This window comes from Stomoxys calcitrans, chromosome 3, assembly GCF_963082655.1.
Source record: "Stomoxys calcitrans chromosome 3, idStoCalc2.1, whole genome shotgun sequence".
NCBI lineage: Eukaryota > Metazoa > Arthropoda > Insecta > Diptera > Muscidae > Stomoxys > Stomoxys calcitrans.
The window spans coordinates 127,289,644-127,316,326 of NC_081554.1; the positions used below are offsets into that span (position 1 = coordinate 127,289,644).

Sequence of the window (26,683 nt, forward strand, 5' to 3'; positions counted from 1 at the left end):
AGTAATTGCGGATTTTTTAAAAGAAAGTAAATGCATTTTTAATAAAACTTAGAATGAACTTTAATCAAATATACTTTTTTTACACTTTTTTTCTAAAGCAAGCTAAAAGTAGCCGCTGATAACTGACAGAAGAAAGAATGCAATTACAGAGTCACAAGCTGTGAAAAAATTTGTCAACGCCGACTATATCAACTCGCCAAAATCTGAGTGAGCTTGGCTGTGAACTTTTGATGCATCCACCATATAGCCCTGACCTTGCACCATCAGACTACCATTTATTTCGATCTTTGCAGAACTCCTTAAATGGTAAAACTATCAGCAATGATGAGGCTATAAAATCGCACTTGGTTCAGTTTTTTGCAGATAAAGGGCAGTTCTATAAGCATGGAATACTAAATTTGCCAGGAAGATGGCAAAAGGTTATCGAACAAAATGGCAATTATATATTTGATTAAAGTTCATTCTAAGTTTTATTAAAAATGTATTTACTTTCTTTTAAAAAATCCGCAATTACTTTTTAGGCAACCCAATAGGTAGATAAATAAAAACCCGACTTTCTAGTTTGGCTCATTCGCACTTCTTTGCGTTAAATATGTGTGTATGAAAGAGAACACAACACAACTCATAATTGGTATTTTTAAATAACAATTGGGTTGCCCAAAAAGTAATTGCGGATTTTTCATATAGTCGGCGTTGACAAATTTTTTCACAGCTTGTGACTCTGTAATTGCATTCTTTCTTCTGTCAGTTATCAGCTGTTACTTTTAGCTTGTTTTAGAAAAAAAGTGTAAAAATAGTATATTTGATTAAAGTTCATTCTAAGTTTTATTAAAAATGCATTTACTTTCTTTTAAAAAATCCGCAATTACTTTTTGGGCAACCATAATTCATACAATTAAAAATGTGTTCAACGTATGCCTTCTTTACCAATCACTTGCCATGATACAAAAAATCGGATTTCAATGTCAAAAATAATTAAAGCAATTAACTTGTTGTTTGAAAAGTTTTTTATAAGTCAATACCATGTTTAATCGGCCAAATTTAGGTCTATATTTTTTCTTTGTAGGCTGGCATCAGACCTGCCTTAAGGTAACACAATATGGCCTAGGAAGAAATGTTGCCATTGGACTTTTATATCGCCCAATTCCAAGGTTTGCTATCTATATAAGATTGCCGGACGATACGTAGTGATGCTTGATAAACAAAAGCTTGGGTCTACCATTCAATTTCATTGAATTGGTTGATTCTTAATTTTTTTTTTTTTATTTTCTTTCATTTGTTTTAAAAATAACCGGCAACCAGTACATACAGTACCAATAATATGTGCAACAAATCTATGCCCATGCCCACCAGTATTATTCGTTTAAATAGACTAAACATAGTGTATATTTGAATTCTGCATTGCCCTTTGTTCAAGCTTTGAAAAAAAACATTTGTTTGTGTGAGTGTTGGACCGGAAAAGGAAATGTTTTGGTTTTGCATTAATTAAACACATTATTGTTTTGATTTGAAAGTATTTAACATCAACCCATAATCCGTATTATTCCATGCATCCTTCCACACATGTTCATATAATATTTAGACACACATGCATCGTTCATTTTACAAACTGCTCTTTTGCAACTCGTCCTCATTTCTAGTCCATGGCATCAACTGACCACACACAGGCTGTACATTTATGTGAATTTTGGGTTGCAGTGATATCACATTTTCAATGCGACATATTCTTTTTGTCTGTTGACGAAATTGCTCCATAGTTATATCCAGTTTACGGGGTTTCAGCAATGAACGAGGATCTTTGGGGTACATATCATCTCCTGAGTAGAACATGATTTTTTTCAGTTATGTAAATAAGTAGGATTTGCTTAAATCTTACCCGGCAGCACAGAAACAGTTCCATCAGTGCAAGTATGAATAGCATGCATGAATAATACGACGCCCATGTGACGCCGTTGATAAGAAAAGCGCAATAATTTGTCAAATGACTTTTCCATATATAAACGGGATAATTCGAAATACTGCGGCGGCCAAAATCCAATAACGTCTTTCTTTTTTAAGCGTAAATATTCTCTGGGAGTTTCCCACTAAAAGTAGAAAATATTTCAGTTTTATTCCACCATCAAATAATATGAAAATTATATAATAGTTACTAAAAAATCCTTTGCTTCGGAAAGTTCAATTTTGACCATAGGCTTTTCGGAAAGGAATGTTATGAAAAACACAGTTTCATTGCTGAAAAGTTAAGAAAATATGTTTATACATTTTGTATTATAGATAGAATTAATATTAGTTAAATTATCATTGTTTAGATGTAATTATTTTGCTATCTTATTTAGAACGATTTGTAGATGATGCGGAAAATGTCAGTTGCGCAAATATATATGTTTAATAATGTGAGTTTTTGAAGTATTTTCGATATTTGTCAGACGAAAATTTTCCATAGCCCAGAACCTGGCTATATATTGCCACCCCACACGCAATATCAAAATTTAGAATCCATTTTTTAGCACGGTTATCATGGCATCGGCTTCCAGAATAAAATAGGAAAGATAAAAATCTACCAACACCACTGTCCAGCAAACGAGACTTCGCAGCTGTCGAAAATAAAATAAAGACCACATATGAAACAATGGTGGAGGCTTCGTGTTTATTATCCATCGATCGTTGTAATACTAGACTCGAACTCCCAGAATAACAACTTTGCGTCCCACGCCAGACCTGACAACGAGGTAACACCGAAAGGTCTTTAAAGGGTTGTTTTTTTTTGGACTCCCCGAATATCGTCCTGATATTTAACCGCTACTTGTGGGTGAAATCCGCATAATCATGGTAAACTTTGATGCCTGCAACGAGCTCTGGGGACGACTATGCCCCAACCGGGTTTATTGGACCGTGCGCAAGTTCTACTGAAATAACGATACACAGTATTGCCAAATCGAAAAATCTTGGAAATAATTCTGGAACTTCTGAACTAAACTTTAGAAAGTCAATGTTGAGGTGTTTTCCATTAAGTATGCAAAATTTGGAACCCTAGTGAGTCCAGGGGTTGATCCATGGGGCTTAACAGTTGGTCACCTCGAGCATGTCAAATTTTTATTTGCTTTCCAAACAGTCATTTATGGGACGATCGGATTTTCTGCAAAAAATACATGCAGAAAATCCAGTATATGAGTTATTGGACCACATTTTTTTGACAATTTTAGTCAAGGAATAGTCGGTATTTCAAAAAATTGTGGGACTATATGTAAAACCGATTGAAATTTTTTACATAGTTAAAAAAGTTTACAAAATTCGTCGAAAATATAAAAAAAAAAATTGTGCAAATTGTCCTTTTCTATTAAAAGTTATTCGTTTCAGCATCTAAAATTTTCAAAAATATTGACATTTCGCATTTTTGTTCAAGAAAGTTTTAACATGATTATTATTTTTTTTTTTCATAACTATTTTATAACCTCAACCATAAGATGGGGGTATACTCATTTTGTCACTCCGTTCGTAACTTATCGAAATATTTATCTGAGACCTAATCGATTTAGCTATGTCCGTCCGTCTGTCTGTCGAAAGCAATCTAACTTTCGAAGAAGTAAAGCTAGGAGCTTGAAATTTTGCACAAATACTTCTTATTAGTGCTGGTCTGTTGAGATTGTAAATGGGTCAAGTCGATCCATGTTTTGATATAGCTACCATATAAGCCGACCTTCTTGACCCTCTAGAGGGTGCAATTCTTATCCGATTTGTCTGAAATTTTGGTCGAGGTGTTTTGCTATGGCTTCCAACAACTGTGCTAAGTATGGTTCAAATCGATATCTTATCTAATATAGCTGTCATATATGACGATCTGGCATCTTGACTTATTGACCCTATAGAGTTCGAATTATTACGGGATTTGGCTGAAATTTTAAATAAAGTGTTTTATTTCGTCTTCCAACAACTATGCCAAGTATGGTCTAAATCAACATATAACCTCACTTGGCTTCCATATATAGCTTCCACTATAGTCTCCAAACCAAGATGGCCTGAATCGGTCCATAACCTGATACAGGTTTAATAATATGGCAAATTTTAGCCGTTATCCTTTGTTTGTGTGCAGAGAGCCACCCGGTAAAGAGCTTGACAGATGCGATCCATGGTGCAGGGTATATAAGTTTCGGCCCGGCCGAACTTAGCACGCTTTTACTTGTTCTTCTTTCATTGTGTGTTATCTTCTTTTTAATGTTTTAAAGAGAACTTAATGGAAATGCGGATAATGCTCCGGAAGATCCGATTTGATCAACTAATATATATGTTAAGGCCAAACCAAAATTAACAATTTTTAGAAAAAAAAATTTTCCTAAAATTTCTTAAATCTCAAAGCACTGATTCCCAACTTCTTAAAATTTTTAAGTAGCCCCACACGTCTTCTAACTAACTGAAAAATTTTTCAACATCATAGCTAAAAACGTAAGAGAAACAGCTAGTTTACTAAAAAGGTTCATTTTAGCGACGTTTGCACCAACTTTTGGCCATTTGGAACGCTTTTTTAATTTCATCATACTCTTTGTAACTCCTCGAAATATTCATCTAAGTCCCCACAAAGTATATAAATTCTTGATTCTCATGACATTTTAAGTCGATCTAGCCTGGTCCGTCCGTCTGACCGTCCGTCAGTGCGTCTGTCTGTCGAAAGCACGCTAACTTTCGAAGGAGTAAAGCTAGGCTCTTGAAATTTTGCACAAATGCCTCTTATTAATATAGGTCGATTGGGATTGTAAATGTGCCATATCTTTCCATATTTAGATATAGCTGTCATATAAACCACCGTAGCGCAGAGGTTAGCACGTCCGCCTATGACGCTGAACGCCTGTGTTCGAATCCTGGCGAAACCATCAGAAAACATTTTCAGCGGTGGTTTTCCCCTCCTAATGCTGGCAACATTTGTGAGGTACTATGCCATGTAAAACTTCTCTCCAAAGAGGTGTCGCACTGCGGCACGCCGTTCGGACTCGGCTATAAAAAGGAGGCCCCCTATCATTGAGCTTAAACTTGAATTGGTCTGCACTCATTGATATGTGAGAGGTTTGCCCTTGTTCCTTAGTAGAATGTTCATGGGCAAAATTTGCATTTGTCATATAAACCGAACTTGGACCTAGATTTCTAGGGTCATTAGAGGGCGCAATTCTTATCCTATTTGGCTGCAATTTTGCATGAGGTGTTTTATTATGATTTCCCACAACTGTGCTGAGTATGGTTAAAATCGGGCCATAACCTGATATAGCTGTCATATAAGCCGATCTGGGTTCTTGACTTTTTGAGACTCCAGAGAGCGCAATTCCTGTCCGATATGGCTGAAATTTTGGCGCTAGAGGGCGCAATTCACATCCGATTTGACTGAATTTTTGCATGATGTGTTTTGTTATGACTTCCAACAACTGTGCCAAATATGGCTCACATTGGTCCATAACCTGATATAGCTGCCATATAAACCGAGAACTGAGAACCGAGACTGAGAACTTGACTTCTTGAGCTCCTAGAGGGCTTTTATCCTTTATTTGTTTAAAAAGAGATACCGGGAAAGAACTCGACAAATGCGATCAATGGTGGAGGGTATATAAGATTCGGCCGGGCCGAACTTAGCACGCTTTTACTTGTTATCATATATTGGTACATTTCTTATTTTTATTATTTAAAGCTGCATTTAATCTATAAACTGCGAACAAACAAGATGATATCTCTATTCGTTCGAGTTTATAGTAACACGATTTTGCCCCAAAATACTTATATTTCATGTTCATGTTTTTTTTTTGGAATAGTCCTCTGAAATACCATTCCAAAAATGTATAATACATGAATCCTCTAACTTTATTTGCAAATTGCTAACCTTAGGGGAAAGTTGCTTCGAAGGTGTCTAAAATCTTGCAGGCTGACTTCGTATTTTGTGATTTGCGAAGAGATTTGTAAACGATTTTTAGCTTATGAACAGATTCAGATTGCCTACAAAATTAGCAATAATTTTATTGTAATTTTATTATTCAGTCAAAAGGTTTGTGGGTTAGAAATCAAACATTTTAAAAATTTAAGTGCTGTGCGTGTTATACGTATTGGTGGTTGTGCGACAAAGAAAGCAAAACACGTTATTGTACCCTCCACCATAGGATAGGGGTATACTAAATTCGTCATTCCGTTTGTAGCACCTTGAAATATTGATCTGAGACCCAACAAGGTATATATGTATATGTTCCTGATCGTCTTGAAGTTCTTAGTCGATTTATTCCGTCCGTCTGTCTATCGGAAGCACGCTAACTATCGAAGAAATACATCTACGTGCCTGAACATTTGTATAAATACTTATTTTTAGTTCAGGTCGGTTGGGATTGTAAATATGCCAAATCGGTCTATATTTTGGTATAGATACCATATAAACCGATATCGGATCTTGACTTCTTGGGCCTCGAAGGTGTAATTCTTATCCGATTTGGCCGAAACTTTGCATTATTTGGTTGCACCATCAACAACTGTGCCAAGTATGGCTCAAATCGGTTCATAATCTGATTTAGCACCCATATAAACCGATTTCGGATCTTGCCTTCGTGATGCACAATCATTTATTGACTTATTATCGCCCAATTATGAAACACTTCAGTCTATTCTTAGTATAAAGTCGAATGCCACAGGTCTGGACAATGCCGATTCGTTATTTTTGACAATGCTATTGCCGTACCTACTTCCGATAACTACACATATATTTAACTGTGCGTTGACAATGTCTACGTTTCCTGGAAGAAGGCGAAAATAGTCCCGATACCTAAGTCGAAAGGAGAGTATAAACCGATGACAATCAATCTTGAGATGCCTATTGGTTGCCGTATTCATACATACGCTGATGATGTTCAGCTGTGTTTCTCGTGAAGCATTTCTGATTCTTTGCTTTGCATTGAGAATATTAATCGGAACATGGCGAGAATAATTAGATGGGCAGAGATCAATGGTCTTCGATTGAACCCCGATAAGACTAAGTGCTTGATTGTATCCAGAAACGGACAGGAATCTAGGATGCGAGGAATCTAGGATTTATATATGAAAATATTCTGTCTTGGAATAGACATATTGACAATACTGTTGGTATAGTATACGGAATGCTCCGTTTCTTATGGTCCATTAAATTTGTTATACCTATTGAGATTCGAAGAATGATTGCTAAGGCTTACCTAATGTCCAGGCTTCAATATTGTTGCGAGATTTATACTAATTGTGACTATTTGTAACTTTCTCACAAATGGTCACAAATAACATTGCTAGATTTGTATATGGAGTAAAACTGAAGACTGCTAGAATTCATATGCTTACTCTTTCTTCACAAAATAATTTATCTTGCTCAACCGATATACCTTTTTGACAGATTAACATCCTCCCGGTCATCTCGTTTACCTGTATTAATCAATTCAGAAGCAGATACTTGGTTTCGGATAGACATTTCTTAATACATGTAGTTCGGCTTTGGAACAATCTATCACCAAATATTCGTACTATTACGACATGTCTCCAGTTTAAGAGAGAAATACAATCACATTTTATATTTTTATAAAATTTTACGAAAATGTCAACAGTTATTAGAGAAATACAATATATTTGACAATTGGTTGACAAATGATAATATTATTGCAAATTACTCAAAATCGAACAAACATATATATGGGAGCAATATCTAACTCTGAACTGTTTTCGACAGAACTCCTTAGATATTGTGGTAGTTTTCTAGGAACGCGTTGTTAAAAATGTTGAGAAGATTGTTAAGAAAATACATTTGCAGTTGCTCTAGAAGTGAAAATCGGTCGATATATATATACATAGGAGCTGTATCCAAATGTGAGCCGATTTCTATGAAATTCACCAGTAATGTCGACAGTCATAGGAAAGTCCATTTTGAGAGAATCGGTTGCAAATTACCACATTATTGCAATATTGTTCAAAATCGGACAAACATATATATGATAGCTATATCTAAAGCTGAACCGATTTTGACCAAACTTCCTAGATATTGTGGTAGTTGTCGAGGAAAACGTTGTTCGAATTATTGGATTGGTAAGAAAATACGCTTGCAGTGAAAATCGGGCGATATGTATATATAAATGGAAGCTATATCCAAATCTGTACCGATTTCTATGAAATTCACCAGGAGTATTGAGAATCATAAGAAAATCCTTTCCAAATTTCGAGAGAATCGGTTATCATATGACAACATTATCGCAATATTAGTTGAAATCGAACGAATATATATATGGGACCATTTCGAAATATTGTTGTGCTTTAATACTATTCATACCAATGATGTAGCTGCTTATTCTGGTGTTCCACATGGCAGCCATTTACGTCCATTGGTGTTAGTTCTTTACTTTAATGATCTTCCATCAGTTATTCAGTCTTCTCCAGATCGGTCACTGTGCTTACAGAGCGATGTACACTCTCTGGTGGACTTCTGCAGTGTTAATGGCATGGCGCTTAATCTTAAGAAGTGCAACAAGATATCTCTTTTCAGGGTTTCGCTCAGATCGGTTCAGATTTGGATATAGCAGCCATATAGACCGATCCTCCGATTTAGGGTCTTAGGCCCATAAAAGCTATATTTATTATCCGATTTTGCTGAAATTTGGGACATTGAGTTGCCTTAGGCCCCTTCGGCATCCTTCGTCAATTTTGCTCAGATCGGTTCAGATTTGGATGTAGCTGCCATATAGACCGATCCTCCGATTTGGGGTCTTAGGCCCATAAAAGCCACATTTATTATCCGATTTTGCTGAAATTTGGGACAGTGAGTTGCGTTAGGCCCTTCAATGTCCTTCATTAATTTGGCTTAGATCGGTCCAGATTTGGACATAGCTGCCATATAGACCGATCCTCCGATTTAGGGTCTTAGGCCCATAAAAGTCGCATTTATTGTTCGATGTCGCCGAAAGTTGGGACAGTGAGTTAAGTTAAGTCCCTTGATATACTTCTGCAATATGGCACAGATCGGTCCAGATTTGGATATAGCTGCCATATAGACCGATCTCTCGATTTTAGGTTTTGTGGGCCATAAAAAGCGCATTTATTGTCCGATGTTGCCGAAATTTGGGACAAAGAGTTAACTTAAGCCCCTCCACATATTTCTGCAATTTGGTCTAGATCAATCAAGATTTGCATATAGCTGCCATATAGACCAATCTCTCGACTTAAAGTCTTGGCCCCATAAAAGACGCATTTTTAGTCCGATTTCATTGAAATTTGGCACACTGACTTATGTTATGCTCTTCGATAGCCTTGTCGTATATTGTTCAGATCGGTAACTACTAAAAAGACCAATATTTTGTTATATACAATTGAACAATGACTTTTAATTATTAGTATTTGGTCCAAATCGGAGCATATATTGATATAGCTGCTATGGGGTATAAGGTATGAATTTTGCACCGGATTTTTACGAAAGGTGGTTTACATATATACCCGAGGTGGTGGGTATCCAAAGTTCGGCCCGGCCGAACTTAACGCCTTGTTACTTGTTCTTTCTTTGTCACTAATTGATGTCAAATTACCTAGCGGCATACGTAAGTGTTAAGTGGCTAATATTACAATATTTTAACATATTTCCTAACTTAAGGTGGGTAATAAGTTCGTGTTTCACAGTGAAAAATTATATTTTTTATTACTACTTTTTGTGGATTATAGATTTTAAAGCAATAAGACTTTCTCATCTCATTCATTAGGGCATTGCCATTGTTTACGATTTTAATAAAAGTATTATGTCATCAGTGATATTTTTGTAGTATTTCAAAAAAGTAATCGTGAAAAATATGGCTGTTTCACTGTGAAACAGGAACTTAATACCCACCTTTTTATAAACATGCAATTTGACTCGTCGAATTTCACTAAAGATTTTCGTGCTTAACACATAAGGAAACACAAAATGTTGTCTTTAGAAAAATTTCATTAAAATTTTTTAGAAAAAATTTCATTCAAATTTTGTTTTTACTAAGAATTTTAAATTCCATAAGGAAAATAATTTTTAGGCAGCCCTGGCCTTAGCAAAATGTTGTATTTGTAGAATATTATAAAAATTTAATTTTGTAATATTGTTTAGAATAAATTTAATTTACATTTACAAAATCAATTTTGGGGGCCCCCCGCCCCTGGCTACGTCCTTGATAGCGCCCATATATATGTTCGTCCGATTTGCAGTAATAATGCAATAAAATAGTCATTTTGTTTTCTTTTGATTTTCTCTTGACTCTCGATATTACTGGTGAATTTCATAGGAATCGGTTCAGATTTAGATGTAGCTGCCATATATGTATATCACCCTATTTTACTTCTAGAGCCACTGTAAGCGCATTTATTGAACAATTTTTCTAAAATTGTCAAAATCGGTTCCGATTAAGTTGTAGCTCACATATATATGTTCGTCCTATTTTGAGAAATATTGCAATACAGTGCTCATTTGTTAACTGATTCTTTCGATATTTAGCAGGGACTCTGGATATAACTGGTGGATTTCATAGACATCGGTTCAGATTTAGATATAGCCGCCATATATCGTCCGATGTTCACTTCTAGTGAACATTTGTAAGGTACTATGCCATGTAAAACTTTTCTCAAAGAGGTGTCGCACTGCGGTACGCCGTTCGGACTCGGCTATAAAAAGGAGGCCCCTTTTCATCGAACTTAAAACTTGAATCGAACTGCACTCATTGAGTGAGAGTGAGAAGTTTGCCCCTGTTACTTAGTGGAATGTTAATGGGAAAAATTTTGCAATTTTTGTAGGGTATTATAAAGTCGGCACTGCCGACTTTTGCCTTTCCTTACTGGCTTTAGTTTTAAATGTAGAACGCTTACGCTTTTCTAACAGTTGGTGGACTGGCCCATGCTGCCCATTCATAGAGTGACCATAAATCTGGTATAACTTGCAGTTTTTGGCACATAATTAAAAATTCTCTTGGGTCATTGTGTACCCGTTCTTGCCAGTCGTCTTTATCGAAATCGTATTTAAATGATGCAGGGCGATGGGATTTTGGTATGCCGCTCCATTTTTGTCGACTGCAGCAAAGTAGAACTCCAACTTCTTCAAATGTTTCCCTTATGGCATTTATACGCGTTGAAATTTCTCTTAAATAATAACATTATTTTTTTCAGTTTTAAGTTAGAACCATAAAGAAATTCAACTAACCTTCTCACTTTTGTATCAACTGGAGTTATCAAAATGTTAGGCCTTGGTACAGTATCGTTTGGACAGAGATTTCGTAAATCACTATACTGCACCCCAAATTCTTTAAAATAAGCCAGCCAATCTTCACTCTCGTCGGCACTTTCGAACAAACCGCCGGGAAAGACACATTGATCTTTAATAGTTGCAGTTTGATCTGAGCGCTTAATCATTAAAATCTGAAAACCACACACCTTAAAGTAAATTTCACATAACTTAGTATAGACATAATTCAGTACAAACCTCATAATTCTCATTTTTATTCGATTCGCCTATCTTCGCTACCAATATCAAAGATGAAGAAAGACGATATCTATTGAAACTTTGATCACCTGTTGCCATTTTTCCTCGCGCTCGCCTAGTTAAATCTAGTAAATAGTTTCTATTTTAAACGAACACCTAGATTTACTGACATTTCTGAAAGCTATTGTTTACTTATGGATCTATCCATGGGAAAACGTGATAATAAAAACTAATTGTTGGTTGTTATCGCCGGGCTAATCTGTCTGATTACGATTTGAACGAAAAGAAAGGCCAAAGGCATGCAGAGCAAACTTAATAGTACCCTACACCACTGGATATTCCTAATACTACTTTAAATAAATTCGAAGTGAAATTAATTACATACAGATGGAATCTAAATTATACTTACCACAGTCCCAGAAATACCCATGTATGTACACTTGGGTGATGACTTTTTGAATTTTTATACCCTCCACCATAGGACAGGGGTTTACTAATTTCGTCATTCTGTTTGTAACTCCTGGAAATATTCGTCTAAGACCCCATAAAGTATATATATTCCTGATCGTCATGATATTTTAAGTCGATCTAACTAAGTCACGCTAACTTTCGAAGGAGTAAAGCTAGCCGCCTGAAATTTTGCACAAATACTTCTTATTAGTGTAGGTCGGTTGGCATTGTAAAGGGCCATATCGGTCCATGTTTTGATATAGCTGCCATATAAACCAATCTGGAGTCTTGATTTCTTGAGTCACTAGAGGACGAAATTTTTATCCGATTTGGCTGAAATTTTGCATGAAATGGTTTGTTATGGTTTCCAACCACTGTGTCAATTATGATTCAAATCGGTCCATAACCTGACATAGCTGACATATAAACCGATCTGGGGTCTTGACTTCTTGAGCCTCTAGAGGGCGCAATTCCCATCCGATTTGGCTGAAATTTTGCATGACGTATTTTTTTATTTTGTCCAACAACTGTGCCAAGTACGGATTAAATCGGTCCGTAACCTGGTACAGCTGTCATTTAAACCGATCTGGGATCTTGACTACTTGGGCCTCAAGAGGGGGTAATTATTATTCGATTTGGATGAAATTCTGTACAACGGTTTCTCCCATGACCTTCAATATGCGTGTCAAATATGGTCTGAATCGGTCTCCCGTATAAACCGATCTCCCTATTTTACTTCTTGAGCCCCTAAAAGACCCAATTTTAATTCGCATTGGCTGAAATTTTACACATAGACTTCTACTGTGGACTCCAACACTCAATTCAATTAGCATAGCAATTCTTGTATCCTTTATTTGTCTAAATTTCTATTTTTCTAAAAAGAGATACCGGGAAATAACTCGACAAATGCGATCAATGGTGGAGGGTATATATATATATATATATATATATATATATATATATATATAAATATACTAGCTGACCCGGGCCCGCTTCGCTTACTTTATATGGAACAAAAGTTTCCTTGGAATATTTATTTTCGACAATTCAAGAGCTTTTAGTGAAATACCATGCAACGAATATAGTATATCGCTTGACTAATTGTTTAACAATATAAGTGCCTTTGTCCGAATCCCATATGATCTTTATTGGTCTACGAATTTAAGTTTGGATGTACGGTGTACTCCATTCTTAAAATACTTTGTTTCAGCCCGCTACTCTCATGATATCTTATTTAGGGGCGTTTTTGGGTGTGAGGTTATTTGAGCCCCATTTTGTTATGGTCACTAAAAAATTGCTGCTTTTGGGGTATTTTGAGAAAGGGTTCAATTCTTGCTCTACCCCCCAATACCATTCATTTAATCTCCACATTGACATAGTCGGTAATTATGCCCGATTTAGGGGTGGTTTGGGGATTGGGGTGGTCCCCCAAACACTAAGCCCGGAAAATATATCAGTAACTTGCTCTATTCTCATATATCTATATATCATTTATTTGAACCCCATATTTTGGGAAAGGGGGTTGACCCTCAGAAAATTGGTCCCGAAAGTGGGTATCAATTCTTGCTCTACCCCCAAATACCTTTCATTTAAGCTCTACACTGGCATGGTCGGTAAATATGGCCGATTTAGGGGTTTTTTGAGGATTGGGGTGGTCGCCCAAACACTAAGCCCGGAAAATATATCAGCAACGTGCTCATATATCTATATATCATTTATTTGAACCCCATATTGCCATTGGCCTCAAAATTAGATATCAAATTCGTTTTCTAATCTCGATTAAACTCCTTATTGCAAAAACTATAAATATTTAGTTCCACTCTCTTTAAGACCCAAATTGTCTTGGTGAGCAAATACCTTCCATTTGGGGGTTGTTATAGTGGTGGGACGTCCCCTAGACAGTTGGTCCCTAATGTTGATGTCAGATTCGTGGTCTACTCCCAAATACCTTTAATTTGAGCCCTATATTTTCATAGTCGGTAAACATGACCGGCTTGGGGGTGTTATGGGGGATGGGCGGATCCACTCTAAAAACCCTCTTAATTGAGCCTCATATTGCAAAAGTCAGCAAATACTTTCTATTTGGGTGGTGTTTTGGGGGTGGGGTGGCCCCATAGACACTTTTCTCAAATATTGATATCAGATTCGTGCTTTACTCCAAAAGACCTTTCGTTTGAGCCCCATATGGCTATGGTCGTAAATTTGTCCCTTTTGGGGGATTTTTTTGGGGAGAGACGCCCCCCTATATACTTGGTCCCATTTTTAGATATCAGATTCTTATTCTACACTCAAATAACTTTTATTCCCATAGTCAGTAAATAAGTCCTGTTTGGGGGGTGTTTTGGGAAGGGGTCCAACCTTTCATTTGAGTCCCATATTGTCGTGATTGGTCTAAATAGATGTTCGGTAGGTTTTAAGGTGGAGCGGGCCCCCTAGGTACCCCATCTGAAATTTGGATACCAAATTTTTATTTGTAGGGTACTATATGAGAACACGCAAAATTTCGCTTAAATCGCACCACCCATCTCCGAGATCTGGCGTTTCTGAAAATTAGAGTAAGGGGGAGGGTCCGCCCCCTTCAGAAATCAAAAAATGTAGTACCCTATTTTCACCACGGGATCATTATGCACCATCTGTGAAAATTTCAAAAAAATCGGTTCAGCCGTTTCTGAGTCTATACGGAACACACACACAAACTGAGAAACAAACACAAATTGATATTTATATATATATATATATATATATATATATATATATATATATATATATATATATATATATATATATATATATATATATATATATATATATATATATATATATATATATATATATATATATATATATATATATATATATATATATATATATATATATATATATATATATATATATATGTATATATATATATATGGGTATCCAAAGATCGGCCCGGCCGAACTTAATGGAAATATTTTACAATTATAGTTGTTTGATGTTTTCAGTTTGTTTGTGGCCTCGCGCGCAATACAGTTTTAAATAACTTCATAAAAAATTCATTTAAAAGTGGTTTATGCCTGACCTTAATGGTGTTTAATAATCAAAAGTCCATTCGTTCGTGTAACAGGAAATAATTTTTGAAAAAAAAAAAAAAAAGTCATCACCGTAACGAACAAGGTCAAAAATTGACTTGTCAGGTAGAAACATAGTTCCCAGCAAAGATTCCTTCTTCAATACTTATTACCGTGATGATTTTTACACAACTTAGTTTCCCTGTATCATATTTTAATAAGACAATGCGATAAAAAAAACCTTATGCACAAAACGATTTAAATAATTTCATAAAAATTTAATTTCAAACCATTTTTCAAAGTTTAAACGGAATAAATTTTATCATTAATAGGCGAAAACAAGTGAAAGCGTGTTAAATTTGGCCGGGTGAATCTTATATACCCTGCACCATTGATCGCATGTGTCGAGTTCTTTCCCGGTATCTCTTTTTAGACAAATAAAGGATAAAAGAATTGCTATGCTAATTGAATTGAGCGTTGGAGTCCACAGTATAAGTCTATGTGTAAAATTCAGCCAAAGGGAATTAATATTGGGTCTTTTAGGGGCTCAAGAAGTAAAAAAAGGAGATCGGTTTATACGGGAGCTATATCAGGCTGGAGACCGATTCAGACCATATTTGACACGCATATTGAAGGTCATGGGAGAAACCGTTGTACAAAATTTCATCCAAATCGAATAATAATTACCCCCTCTTGAGGCCCAAGAAGTCAAGATCCCAGATCGGTTTAAATGGCAGCTGTTGAAGCCAGTTCAACAAAATAAATATTACAATTGAATTAAATGAATTAAATTACACTGAATTGCATATTTATTAAGTATCTCTAAGTTTACTTCCCATGGATTCACTTATTTTGGTCAACTTGGCAACCCTTTATCCATTCTATGTAAAAGGGCCAAAAGCTTTCACTCAAATGGATAAAGGGCGGCCATGTTAACCAAATTTCCAATTCGCCCTTTTTATAAAACTATGCGCTTTTACCTTTCTCGCACCGTCATCAAATCACTTGTGCAGCAGCAACTTAAGAAAGCGGTGAGGATTTGCGGATTACCAATAAATAATATCAATTGAAGTCTGACCTGTGGTGTTTTACTTTATCTGCTTTTTTTCCATGTTTTACACTTTGGGAGCAATACTATAATATACAGTCCACTTGCAGCTACATACTTGTTATCCAACTTGTACATGGTCCTTCGAGCCGTCAACGGAATCAGAAGGAAGAAGTTCAACATTTGGGGATCACGTCCACATCAACTATTAACTTCAAATCTGCATCATATAAAATGGAAAAGAGGTATGTAAGATTGTTTCATATGTGAACGGGTTAGGCTTTTCAATCATTTGAAAAAAAGGAAAATATATATTTGGCAACTCGGCATAATTTCTTAGATACTAAGCTCGTACAGAGAAAGTAGAATATTTATTTATTTTATGTCTGACTAAAGGTTTAATTCGCTTTTTCATTTGTTCGATTAAGATCGCATTGTTGCACATAGTCGTTTGTTCATATGCTTCTCACGAAAGCATCCCATATTGTTCCCTTATTTTTCAATTCTTATTAGTTGTTAGTTACTTGGGCTTCACGAGCACCACTTAACTTTCAAAAAACCAATAAGAATAACCGGGGCTTCACGAGCTCTACGTTTCTTTATATACAGGAATATGAAACCAAAATTAATTTGGCCTTCACGAGCGTCAAATTAGTACAACGAAAATCAGAAAAAAAATACCTCTTGTAAAATACAAGGCAAAAAGTTTAATATCATTTACCACTGATGTGCTTTTTAGATATAAAGAGTGTAACGCTTTAGTATTTTAAATAGCTAAACGTTCTTGACCAATAATTTTCTATTGAAGAGAAAAAGGGATCGGTGCGGAATTGATACACAGATCTCTTCATAGTAACTGGAAGGCACGTACATATATACTGGGCATCTTCTAGTTTGAGAAGAAAGGAACGAAAGAATTACAAAGTCTTTGTCGTGCTGCCTCTACCCGCACTACGTACGCAGAACATATAAATTGGCGCGAGACAATTGGCACAGTGCAAGAGCTGTGGCCGGCGCAGAAATATTATTTTCCAATTTGCTTCATACCATTGCCTATTCTCTTATTTGCTTGATTACCTTTCCCCTAACTGTCCTACCAGCATACCACCTTTGCCACCATCGCAACATCAGTACTATTTCGCTGTGCAAGTCATATAAATTGGTGCAGTGTAGTGGCTGCGGCCAGCGCAGAATTATTCTCTGCAGATTTACCATTGTATTAAACCCATTGCGTTTTCCTATTGCATAGCATAGGCAATTTCTGTTTTTCATTTTGTCATACCTCACCGCAACCCTCGCCACCAAACATACCAACATTGCCTGTACCACATCTCGGTTGTCTCATATATTGTCAACCACCATTGTGCACATTGTCAACGATCCACAGACTTAGAACGAGGATAGAAAGCAAGAAGTAAAGAGTAGCTTTCATTAGAAGGAAGAGAGAGAAGACACTCGAACAGTGCTTACATCCACCTGCCTTTATATTTTCGTAATTAAGAGCGCGTAATATTTGTTTCTCTTCGTTCTTGTGCTGCGTTGCTGCCTTAACAACACCAACCTGATAATTGCTTTCATCCACCAATCCACTTGCCTGCTTCTTTAATTAAGAGCACGCTGTGCTTATTTCTCTTAGCGTAACATACGCACCTGCGCTGCCCTTATTTGATTGTCTGTATGTTCTGCTTTGCAATTTCTGCCTGCCCGTGGTTTGGCTCTGTTTGCGTTCACAGCTTCTAATATCATCTTCTTTTTTCTCTGCTCTGCATTTTTGGCAAATTGGCTGCAGTGCAGGCAGTTATTAAGAAGACCTTTGCTATTCATAGTTACAAGTGAGGATTGAAAAGACAGACATGAGGCTCATAGTTAAAATTAAATGAAACTAGTAAACTTTGATTTAGTGGAAATACCAGAAAGAGAAGATAATGAAGAATTTTTTGGAACATTGTTGAAGGCAACAGAAAGTATTAGAAGTGTTGGTGGAAGAAATTTAAGAAGTTTGTGGCATTAATTGTGTTTGACTTTGGGCACTGTGAACGTGTATTTTTGTGCAATATTCAGTAAAAAAGGTGCGTTGAATTATTGAATATTTACATTTCCAACTATAACGACACAACGGTTTCAGTTTTTGTGACACAAAATCTCGACAGCAATCTGCAAATTCCATTACCATACAAACCAAGGCCCTTTTGCTTCACTTGAATACGGCAGGAGAAAAGGCCGACAGTTGATGTGATTAGAGTGTCAAATCCCGCCAGTGATTATTAAACCGTTGACAAGTGCTGCCCTCCACAGAGGTCTATTGTACAGGAGTGGTGTGAGGGGTGTTCGTTTCTTTTGGTTAACGGTCACGAAGAGGAATCCAATCGCTGACGGAAGACAAAGATCTTGTTTTTTGGTTGTCAAATGCTTTGGTGCCGAGGTAGGTGGTTTGTGTTTTTGTCCATTGCTCAGCATACTTACATACTTACCCTTTGATGTTTATGTCAATGCCTCTCACTCAACCCTCTCGCTCCATATATACGTCAGTGTCTTAAGCAATTACAACGGTGTTACCAGAAGGTTTCTAGAAAACCTGGAAATTTTTATTTGTCGAGAGAATACACGGGACAAATTAAAAACAATATTTTGAAGATATTTTGTTGAAAATGAATACCCAAATGTATTTAACCACATAGAACGAAAAAGATGTTAATTTGAAAGTGCGAATTACTTCCAAGGAAGCCTTTTAATTACATTGTTTGTTGGATCATAGTCAGATAACAAAAACAAAGCATTGTTTCCATTGCACCAGCGCCTGCACTTTGTGCTGGTATTCAAAGGCACTTAAGTTTTTTTCTCAATTCTTTATTTATATTGCTTTGTCAATATTTGGAGGCAAGAGGTTTGAGTGAGTTCTTAAGGAAAATTATTGGCATTAGCATTTGTGGAGGCTTGATAGAAACCAGGAGACTAAGACAAGATATAAACAACGATTGGATCATTTCGACACTGTGGATAGTGTTACCGTCAATTTTATCACATCAAGGCATACGTTCAAGAGCATCACTAACACCACCATCATAATTGTGAGGAAGATTACTGGCTTAGATAGAACGATAGCCATTTACATTACACATAGTGGCAGGAGGCTGGTGAGTCTTTTGTTTATTTGGAGAAACGTATACACTCTATCGTAAAAGCGATACCATTTATTGCAATAGTATCGTATGTTGTCATCGTATGTTGTTACTTGCAAATAATATAGTAGGACACATCTGTACAAACTACCTCGGACAAATTACGTCCGAATACATTGAAGTTTTGCATGATATTTTTAAATTCTTACAATAACAAGACAATGGAGCTCGACTAGAGAAGTTGTCGTAACTGGAAACCATTTTTTAATGAAAAAAGATAAATTTGTTAAGCTGTATGATGACATATTAAATTAATTAGTTATCAAATCGAATATATATATACATTGAATATACTTGAATAAATTGTGCCCAGCAAAAAAAAAAAAAAAAAAAAAAAAAAAAATTTCTTATAAATCCGAGTACACTGCCATGTATTCGATCGCATTAAGGCCTGAATACATGCTCTTCGGGTGTTTGGGGACATTTCTTTATCGCCTGTTAAACAATCCGCAAATCAATTGATTAATTTGGGATTTTCATCAACTATAGAATAGACTGAAATTTATGCTTGTCTGAATTAAATCGATGATTTACATTTTCATGTACATGCATTACACTTTCTGAAGCGTTACTTGAAATTTCTGATACAATTTATTGACGTCTATGCTAAAACCTCACAGCTTTTTCTTGTTTGCGATTTGAAATTTATTTTTATATAAAATTTCAAGTATACATTACATTTCCTTTATTGAATTATTGCCATTCAGTGATTCGCTTTCGTATTCGTAAAAGATTCGAAACGAATGAGATTTAGTTCTGGGAGCTACGAATTGCAAGGACAACTTTGTTGATTTCGGTTCTCTATTTGAAAACAATACTTAGATCTTGTTTCTTCTGCCCGAGTTCGAAGTTTTTTTTTTTTCTGTTTCTGCGGTTTTGGATTTCAATCTTGTGGGACTTTACGTTTCTTGCTCTTTTCCACAATGAGTTCTCAAAAGTTCATTTTTTTCTCCGACCAAGTGGTCACCTTTTGCGCGAATTTTTCTGCTATTCCAATTGAAGACCACACATCTTCAAGTTTGCAAGTCGAACTTGATGATTTGGAACGCCGCTGGCGTCAACTTGTTCTGGTGTACGAAACTGATATGACTTCTGAGAAACCTGAGAGCACTAAAGAGGTGAGAGAGTCGATTCACTCTAAATTCACTGAGTCTTGTAGATCTTACAAGAATTGCAAAGCATCCATTTTGGATTTAATGCAGATTGAAAAACAGAAACATGAAACTTCAGTGCTGAGAGATGCGCCTGAGTCCAAGTGTCCCGAATCTGGTTTTTCTCTTAAAGTTCCACCCTGCGACACTGAACTGTTTAGCGGTGGGTACGATAAATGGCCTAGTTTTAGGGATATGTTTTCTGCCATTTATGGAAAACACCCTAAACTATCCCCCGCACAAAAGCTGTTTCACCTCAGGGCGAAGACCCGTGGTGAACCAAACCAAATTGTTAAACGTTTTTCTTTGACTGATGACAATTTTGATCTAGCATGGGAAGCGTTGCGGCAGCGATATGAGAACAAGCGGATTCTCATTAACCACCAACTGAGGAAAATATTCGAAATTGAACATGTGAGTTCAGAGAAAGGAAAGAATTTGCGAAATCTACAGTATACAATCAACAAGTGTCTATCAGTTTTGAAAACATACAATGTTTCCGTAATGTCATGGGACCCTATGTTGGTTTATTGGGTTTCGTCAAAGTTGCCTGAAGAAACTTTGACTGCTTGGGAGAGTTCACTCACTGATCATAAACGGATGCCTTCTTGGGACCAACTGGACGATTTCATCTCTAAGAGACTGGATATGCTCGAGTCTATTTCTGATATGAGGAATCATCCTCCTGTTTCAAACAAATCACAGAACTTTCATGCAAAATCTGAAGTAAATTTCCGACCCTGTAGAGTATGCAAGCAGAACCATGCGCTGCGTTCTTGTGCGAAATTTAAGTCCTGGTCGCTATCGCAAAAGCAAAAGTTCGTGAATGACAACAAAGTTTGTGGAAATTGCCTGTCCTACGGACATAATGCCCAGACTTGCCAAAGTGACAAGCTCTGTCTGAAATGTCAGCAACAGCATCACACTCTGTTGCATCCTGATACTGGTAATACTACGGATCGTGATGGATCTCAATATAACCCACAGACCCAAGTGACGTCTTTCCATATTGATGCGCAGTACGAAGAGCAACCGACCACGTCGGCTGGTGCTTTCTCCAATTCGACATCGTTTGTTCAATTTCATTTTGCTAATTCTAATGAAGCCACCGTTCTGCCAACGGCTCTTGTAGACTTAGAACACTTGGGAACAAATTTTACAGTGAGGGTATTTATTGACCAAGGTTCTCAAGAGTCTTTCGTTTCAAATCGAATTGTTAACAGATTTTCCATACCAACGAAGAAATCGTTCACAACGATCTCTGGTCTTGGAGGTACGATTTTGGAAAACTCCTCAAGGCTTTGTCATCTTGTTCTTAAATCTCGAAAGTCTGATTTTAGACTGAATATAACCGCTGTTGTAATTTCTAATATGAATCACTTAATGCCTGCGAATCCTACCCGTATTTCTGATTGGTCTGAATTAAGACGAATGGATCTAGCTGATCCAAATTTCTGTAAGCCTGCTCAGATAGATATGCTATTGGGAAGCGATGTTTTACCGTTTATTCTGAAACCTGGGGTGCAAAAGAATGTTTCTGGAACTCTTTTGGCACAGGAAACTGAATTCGGGTGGATATTGAGCGGCCCTCCAACCGTTCGTTCAGTTAATACGTTTGCGTCGTGGGTAACGTGTTCTGACCCCATAAATGAGCAAATTAAGAAATTTTGGGAACTAGAGGAAGTTCCAGTACTGAAATCTGTTTCTGAATATGACATGTGGTGTGAACAGTTTTACAAAGAGACGACAACTCGTCAATCTGATGGAAGATATGTTGTGAGGTTGCCCTTCCAACATGATCTCCCCCCGGAGTCTTTCCTTGGGTCGTCAAGACGAGCGGCTATGGGTCAGTTTATGAGGATGGAGAAAACTTTTGAGAAATCGGCCGAACTAGCTTCGGAATACTGTAATGTGCTATCGGAATATCTGGATCTTGACCACATGGAAATAACCACATCTACTGAAATTTGTGACAACTCTCGTTACGGTTCTTATTACTTACCACACCATGCTGTGGTAAAACCTGAAAGAGTCTCAACCAAAGTCAGAGTCGTTTTCAATGCTTCTAAGAAGACATCTTCGGGCTTTTCTCTGAACGACGTCCTACATACTGGGCCAATTTTACAAAATGATTTGATGAATGTCATTTTAAGGTGGCGTTTCTTTAAATATGTTTTTAATGGCGATATTCAGAAGATGTATCGCCAAATCTATGTTCATGACACTGACAGGGATTTTCAAAGAATTGTATTTAGAAAATCACCTACTGAAAAAATTCAAGATTACTGTTTAAAAACAGTAACATTTGGAGTAAACTGTGCTCCATATCTGGCCATTCGGACTCTGCTACAATTAAGTGAAGACGGAAAGTCCACGCATCCAGTGGCGGCATCTGTTCTGAAGGATCAAGTTTACGTTGACGATATCCTTTCGGGAGGACATTCTATAATTGAAGCAAAATCATTTCTCTTGGAGTTAATAGATTTGCTGTCTACCGCTGGATTTCCGTTAAAGAAACTTACGGCAAATCACCCACAAATACTGAAAAATTTGCCCCCCGAGGATCTTCTGTACGAAGATTTTCTAAAACTCGAAGATTCTAGCGAAACGAAAACTCTAGGCATTCGATGGAATGCCATGACTGATACATTTCTCTACAAAGTTGCCAATTTGGATTTTCCTTCTGCTCCATTTACTAAACGTAAAATTCTATCGATTGTGGCCAAACTTTTCGACCCTGCTGGTTGGTTGGCACCTATAATAGTGGTGGCCAAAATTCTTTTGCAACAATTATGGATGGATGGAACTGATTGGGACGAAGAGGTAAAACCACATTCACTTGAGAGATGGAAGGATTTCATTTCCGGATTTCCTGATATTGAGACCATAAAGATTCCTCGTTGGATTCAGTTTGCGCCAGAAAGCAAGGTACAAATTCATGGATTCTGTGACGCATCAGAGAAAGCGTACTGTGCCTGCTTGTATATTCGCTCTGTTTCTTCAGATAATACTGTTTCCTCTCATTTACTGGTATCTAAAAGCAAGGTTGCACCTTTAAAGACTGTTAGTCTACCAAGGCTTGAGTTATGTGGAGCAGCTTTGCTTTCAAAATTGATGAAATGCGTTGGTAGAAACCTGCATTTTTCTGTTACTGATATATATCTGTGGTCTGATTCTACAATAACGTTAGCGTGGCTTAACAAACCACCATTTCACTGGAAAACTTTCGTAGCTAATAAGATATCAGAGATATTAGATAACGTGGGCAACGCCAACTGGAGACACGTTCCCACAAACGATAACCCTGCTGATCTGGGTACACGTGGCGCTGCTCCATCGGAATTGGCGACAAATGCACTTTGGTGGCATGGGCCTAACTGGCTGACGAAGAACCCAGATTACTGGCCAAAACAAATAGCGCTAAAGGAATCTGAAATGGAGAGAAAGATATGTTCTTATCAAACCCAAACTGAAATTGAAGACATCCTTGATCGATTTTCGTCTTTTAGCCGTGCATTGAGAGTAATTTGCTATTTGTTTAGATTCATAAGGAAATGCCAAAAACGAGCTAGTTCAGAAATGGAAAATCCGTACATAAGCGCTCAGGAAATTCAAACGGTAAAAAATCTCTTAATTAAATCTGCTCAGATTGTTCATTATCACTGTGAATATAAAGCTCTCGAAAGTAATCAGCGCATAAGTTCGAAAAGTAAATTACTTCCTCTCAACCCTTTTCTCGATGAACACAAACTGCTTCGCGTAAATGGACGCTTAGCAAATTCTGATTTGAGTTACAATGAGCGTCATCCAATTATATTGCCTGAAAAATCTCGATTTTGTAAACTCTTCATCGAATTCACGCATAAAATCCTGCTTCATTCTGAATATCAAATAATGTTGCGTGCAATTCGTCAAGAGTTTTACATCATACGACTGAAAAATGCCATAAAACATTGTGTGAGAAATTGCAAAACATGTACAATTTACAAGCATCGTATAAGAAGTCAACTCATGGCCGCACTTCCTACTGAGAGATGTACATTTTCGTTGCCATTTACCAACACTGGAGTTGACTTTGCTGGCCCTTTCGAGTTAAAAACTTCTAAACTGCGTAATGCGAAACTGCAGAAAGGATACGCTGCAATTTTTGTATGTCTATCTACTCGAGCCATTCATCTAGAGGCTTGTTCAGACCTTTCAACTGAGGCATTCTTATCTACGTTTAATCGATTTGTTGGACGACGAGGATTTCCCAACAAAATGTTTTCAGACAACGGCACGAATTTCGTTGGTGCCAGTAGATCCCTAGCTCAAGAATTCAAGAATTTTCTTAAGACTGTTCATAAATCTGTCTCGGAGAAATATAACTTGCACGGATTTTCGTGGCACTTTATACCTCCGCATGCTCCACATATGGGTGGTTTGTGGGAGGCAGCTGTAAAGAGCATGAAGTCTCATTTACGAAAAGTTGCCTCCAATACGAAATTCACATTCGAAGAGTTTTCGACACTCCTTGTCAGAATAGAGAGTGTACTGAACTCTCGACCACTCTCTCCCATGACTGAGAACCCCTCCGATCTGCTACCATTGACTCCTGGTCATCTGCTGAGAGGAGCTGCGCTAATTTCTGTTCCCGAAGAATATTCTGATAATTTATCAATTATTAACCGCTGGCAAAGGCTCAAAGCCATCCAGATTCAATTCGCTAGGCGCTGGAAAACTGATTACATCTCCGAGTTACAACGTCGGTACAAATGGAAAGCAGCTCAACAAAATTTGAAGGAAAATGACTTTGTGGTCATCAAAGAAGACAACCTTCCGCCTAGTGAATGGTGTCTAGGTAGAGTCATTAAAGTTTTTCAAGGAAAAGATTCTAACGTAAGAGTTGCTGAGATACGTACCCAAAGTGGGGTACTTACTCGCCCTTTAGTCAAGCTTTGTATCTTGCCAAATGCCTAACTCATATTTTTTTTTTGTTCTTCCGTTCACATATTTAACACATCTTACATTTAGTTCTGCATCTAGCGTTCCAAAATGTCGCGTCTGTGACGACCGACATTTCCTCACGTCTTGTCCAAAGTTTCTTCGCATGCCAGTGGTTAAGAGAAGGGAAGTAGTGAAGGAGAAGGGCTTCTGCTTTAACTGCCTTTGCACGGCACACACGAGGCACTGGTGTCCGTCGAGAAAAACGTGCATGGTGTGCCAAAATCACCATCACACACTTATACACATGGATGCAGCTGCAAAAAGAACAGTTCACAACAGCAGACCTCAAACTCCATCACGATCCAAATCTGTAGACCAAAGACGTCCATCTTCATCTACACAACGGAAGAAATCATGCGTTGACGAGCGCCTCAGCCGACGGACAAAAACGCACGTTTTTCTGCCCACTGCCCTGGCACGATGTCTTACTCCGAGAGGTCCAGAGAAAACAAGGGTCCTATTGAACTCAGGCGGCATTCAAACAATAATTGTACGAGGCTTGGTTGAAAGACTACACCTCAACACAACAAGAAAAGATGGAAAAGAATACTGCACGCTCAATCTGCAGTCTTACCAAGACCCCACTGCCAAAATACAAGTGTCTGGTGTAGTAAAGCCGCAGCTGAATATGATGCTTCCAACAACGGTGTCAGATGAGAAATTAAAGAAGACCTATGACCAGATAACCGACTTAGCGGATCCACACTTCTTTGCACCAAAGAACATCGAGGTCGTAATTGCTAACGATCTGCTTCCCAAGATTTTAAAGGCCGGCATGATACAAACCTCCTCTACGATGCCCATCGCCCAAAGCACCATCTTTGGGTGGACAATTTCTGGTCCCTGTCAATATTAAATTGCACTAGTGCAAGGGGGCCGGCATGTTGAAGCCAGTTCAACAAAATAAATATTACAATTGAATTAAATGAATTAAATTACACTGAATTGCATATTTATTAAGTATCTCTAAGTTTACTTCCCATGGATTCACTTATTTTGGTCAACTTGGCAACCCTTTATCCATTCTATGTAAAAGGGCCAAAAGCTTTCACTCAAATGGATAAAGGGCGGCCATGTTAACCAAATTTCCAATTCGCCCTTTTTATAAAACTATGCGCTTTTACCTTTCTCGCACCGTCATCAAATCACTTGTGCAGCAGCAACTTAAGAAAGCGGTGAGGATTTGCGGATTACCAATAAATAATATCAATTGAAGTCTGACCTGTGGTGTTTTACTTTATCTGCTTTTTTTCCATGTTTTACACTTTGGGAGCAATACTATAATATACAGTCCACTTGCAGCTACATACTTGTTATCCAACTTGTACAGCAGCTATATCAGGTTATGAAACGATTTGAACCATACT

At 37.2% G+C, this 26,683-nt stretch overlaps 2 protein-coding genes across 2 annotated transcripts; one reads left to right on the top strand and one right to left on the bottom strand.

Annotated features, from left to right (window-relative positions):
* Nucleotides 1-1,226: 1,226 nt before the first annotated feature.
* LOC106083369 (acyl-coenzyme A diphosphatase NUDT19) lies at nucleotides 1,227-11,631 on the bottom strand. Its single transcript, XM_013246313.2, has 6 exons — nucleotides 11,453-11,631; nucleotides 11,174-11,388; nucleotides 10,843-11,112; nucleotides 2,151-2,232; nucleotides 1,877-2,084; nucleotides 1,227-1,817 (listed from the first exon to the last, which is right to left on the bottom strand). The coding sequence occupies exons 1-6, from the start codon at nucleotides 11,549-11,551 to the stop codon at nucleotides 1,603-1,605; spliced, it is 1,089 nt and encodes a 362-aa protein (XP_013101767.2). The 5' UTR covers nucleotides 11,552-11,631; the 3' UTR covers nucleotides 1,227-1,602.
* An 8,471-nt stretch (nucleotides 11,632-20,102) lies between these two features.
* On the top strand, nucleotides 20,103-25,289 carry LOC131996134 (uncharacterized). The gene has a single exon (XM_059365585.1). The coding sequence runs from the start codon at nucleotides 20,103-20,105 to the stop codon at nucleotides 25,287-25,289; it is 5,187 nt and encodes a 1,728-aa protein (XP_059221568.1).
* The last annotated feature ends 1,394 nt before the right edge of the window (nucleotides 25,290-26,683 follow it).

Coding starts and splice junctions, on each gene's coding strand:
- LOC106083369 (XM_013246313.2), bottom strand. CDS start 11,551: ATGGCAACAGGTGATCAAAGTTTCAATAGATATCGTCTTTCTTCATCT. Junction 2,085..2,150: donor CCGAAGCAAAGGATTTTTTA/GTAACTATTATA, acceptor TTCTACTTTTAG/TGGGAAACTCCCAGAGAATA. Junction 1,818..1,876: donor AACTGTTTCTGTGCTGCCGG/GTAAGATTTAAG, acceptor TGTTCTACTCAG/GAGATGATATGTACCCCAAA.
- LOC131996134 (XM_059365585.1), top strand. CDS start 20,103: ATGAGTTCTCAAAAGTTCATTTTTTTCTCCGACCAAGTGGTCACCTTT.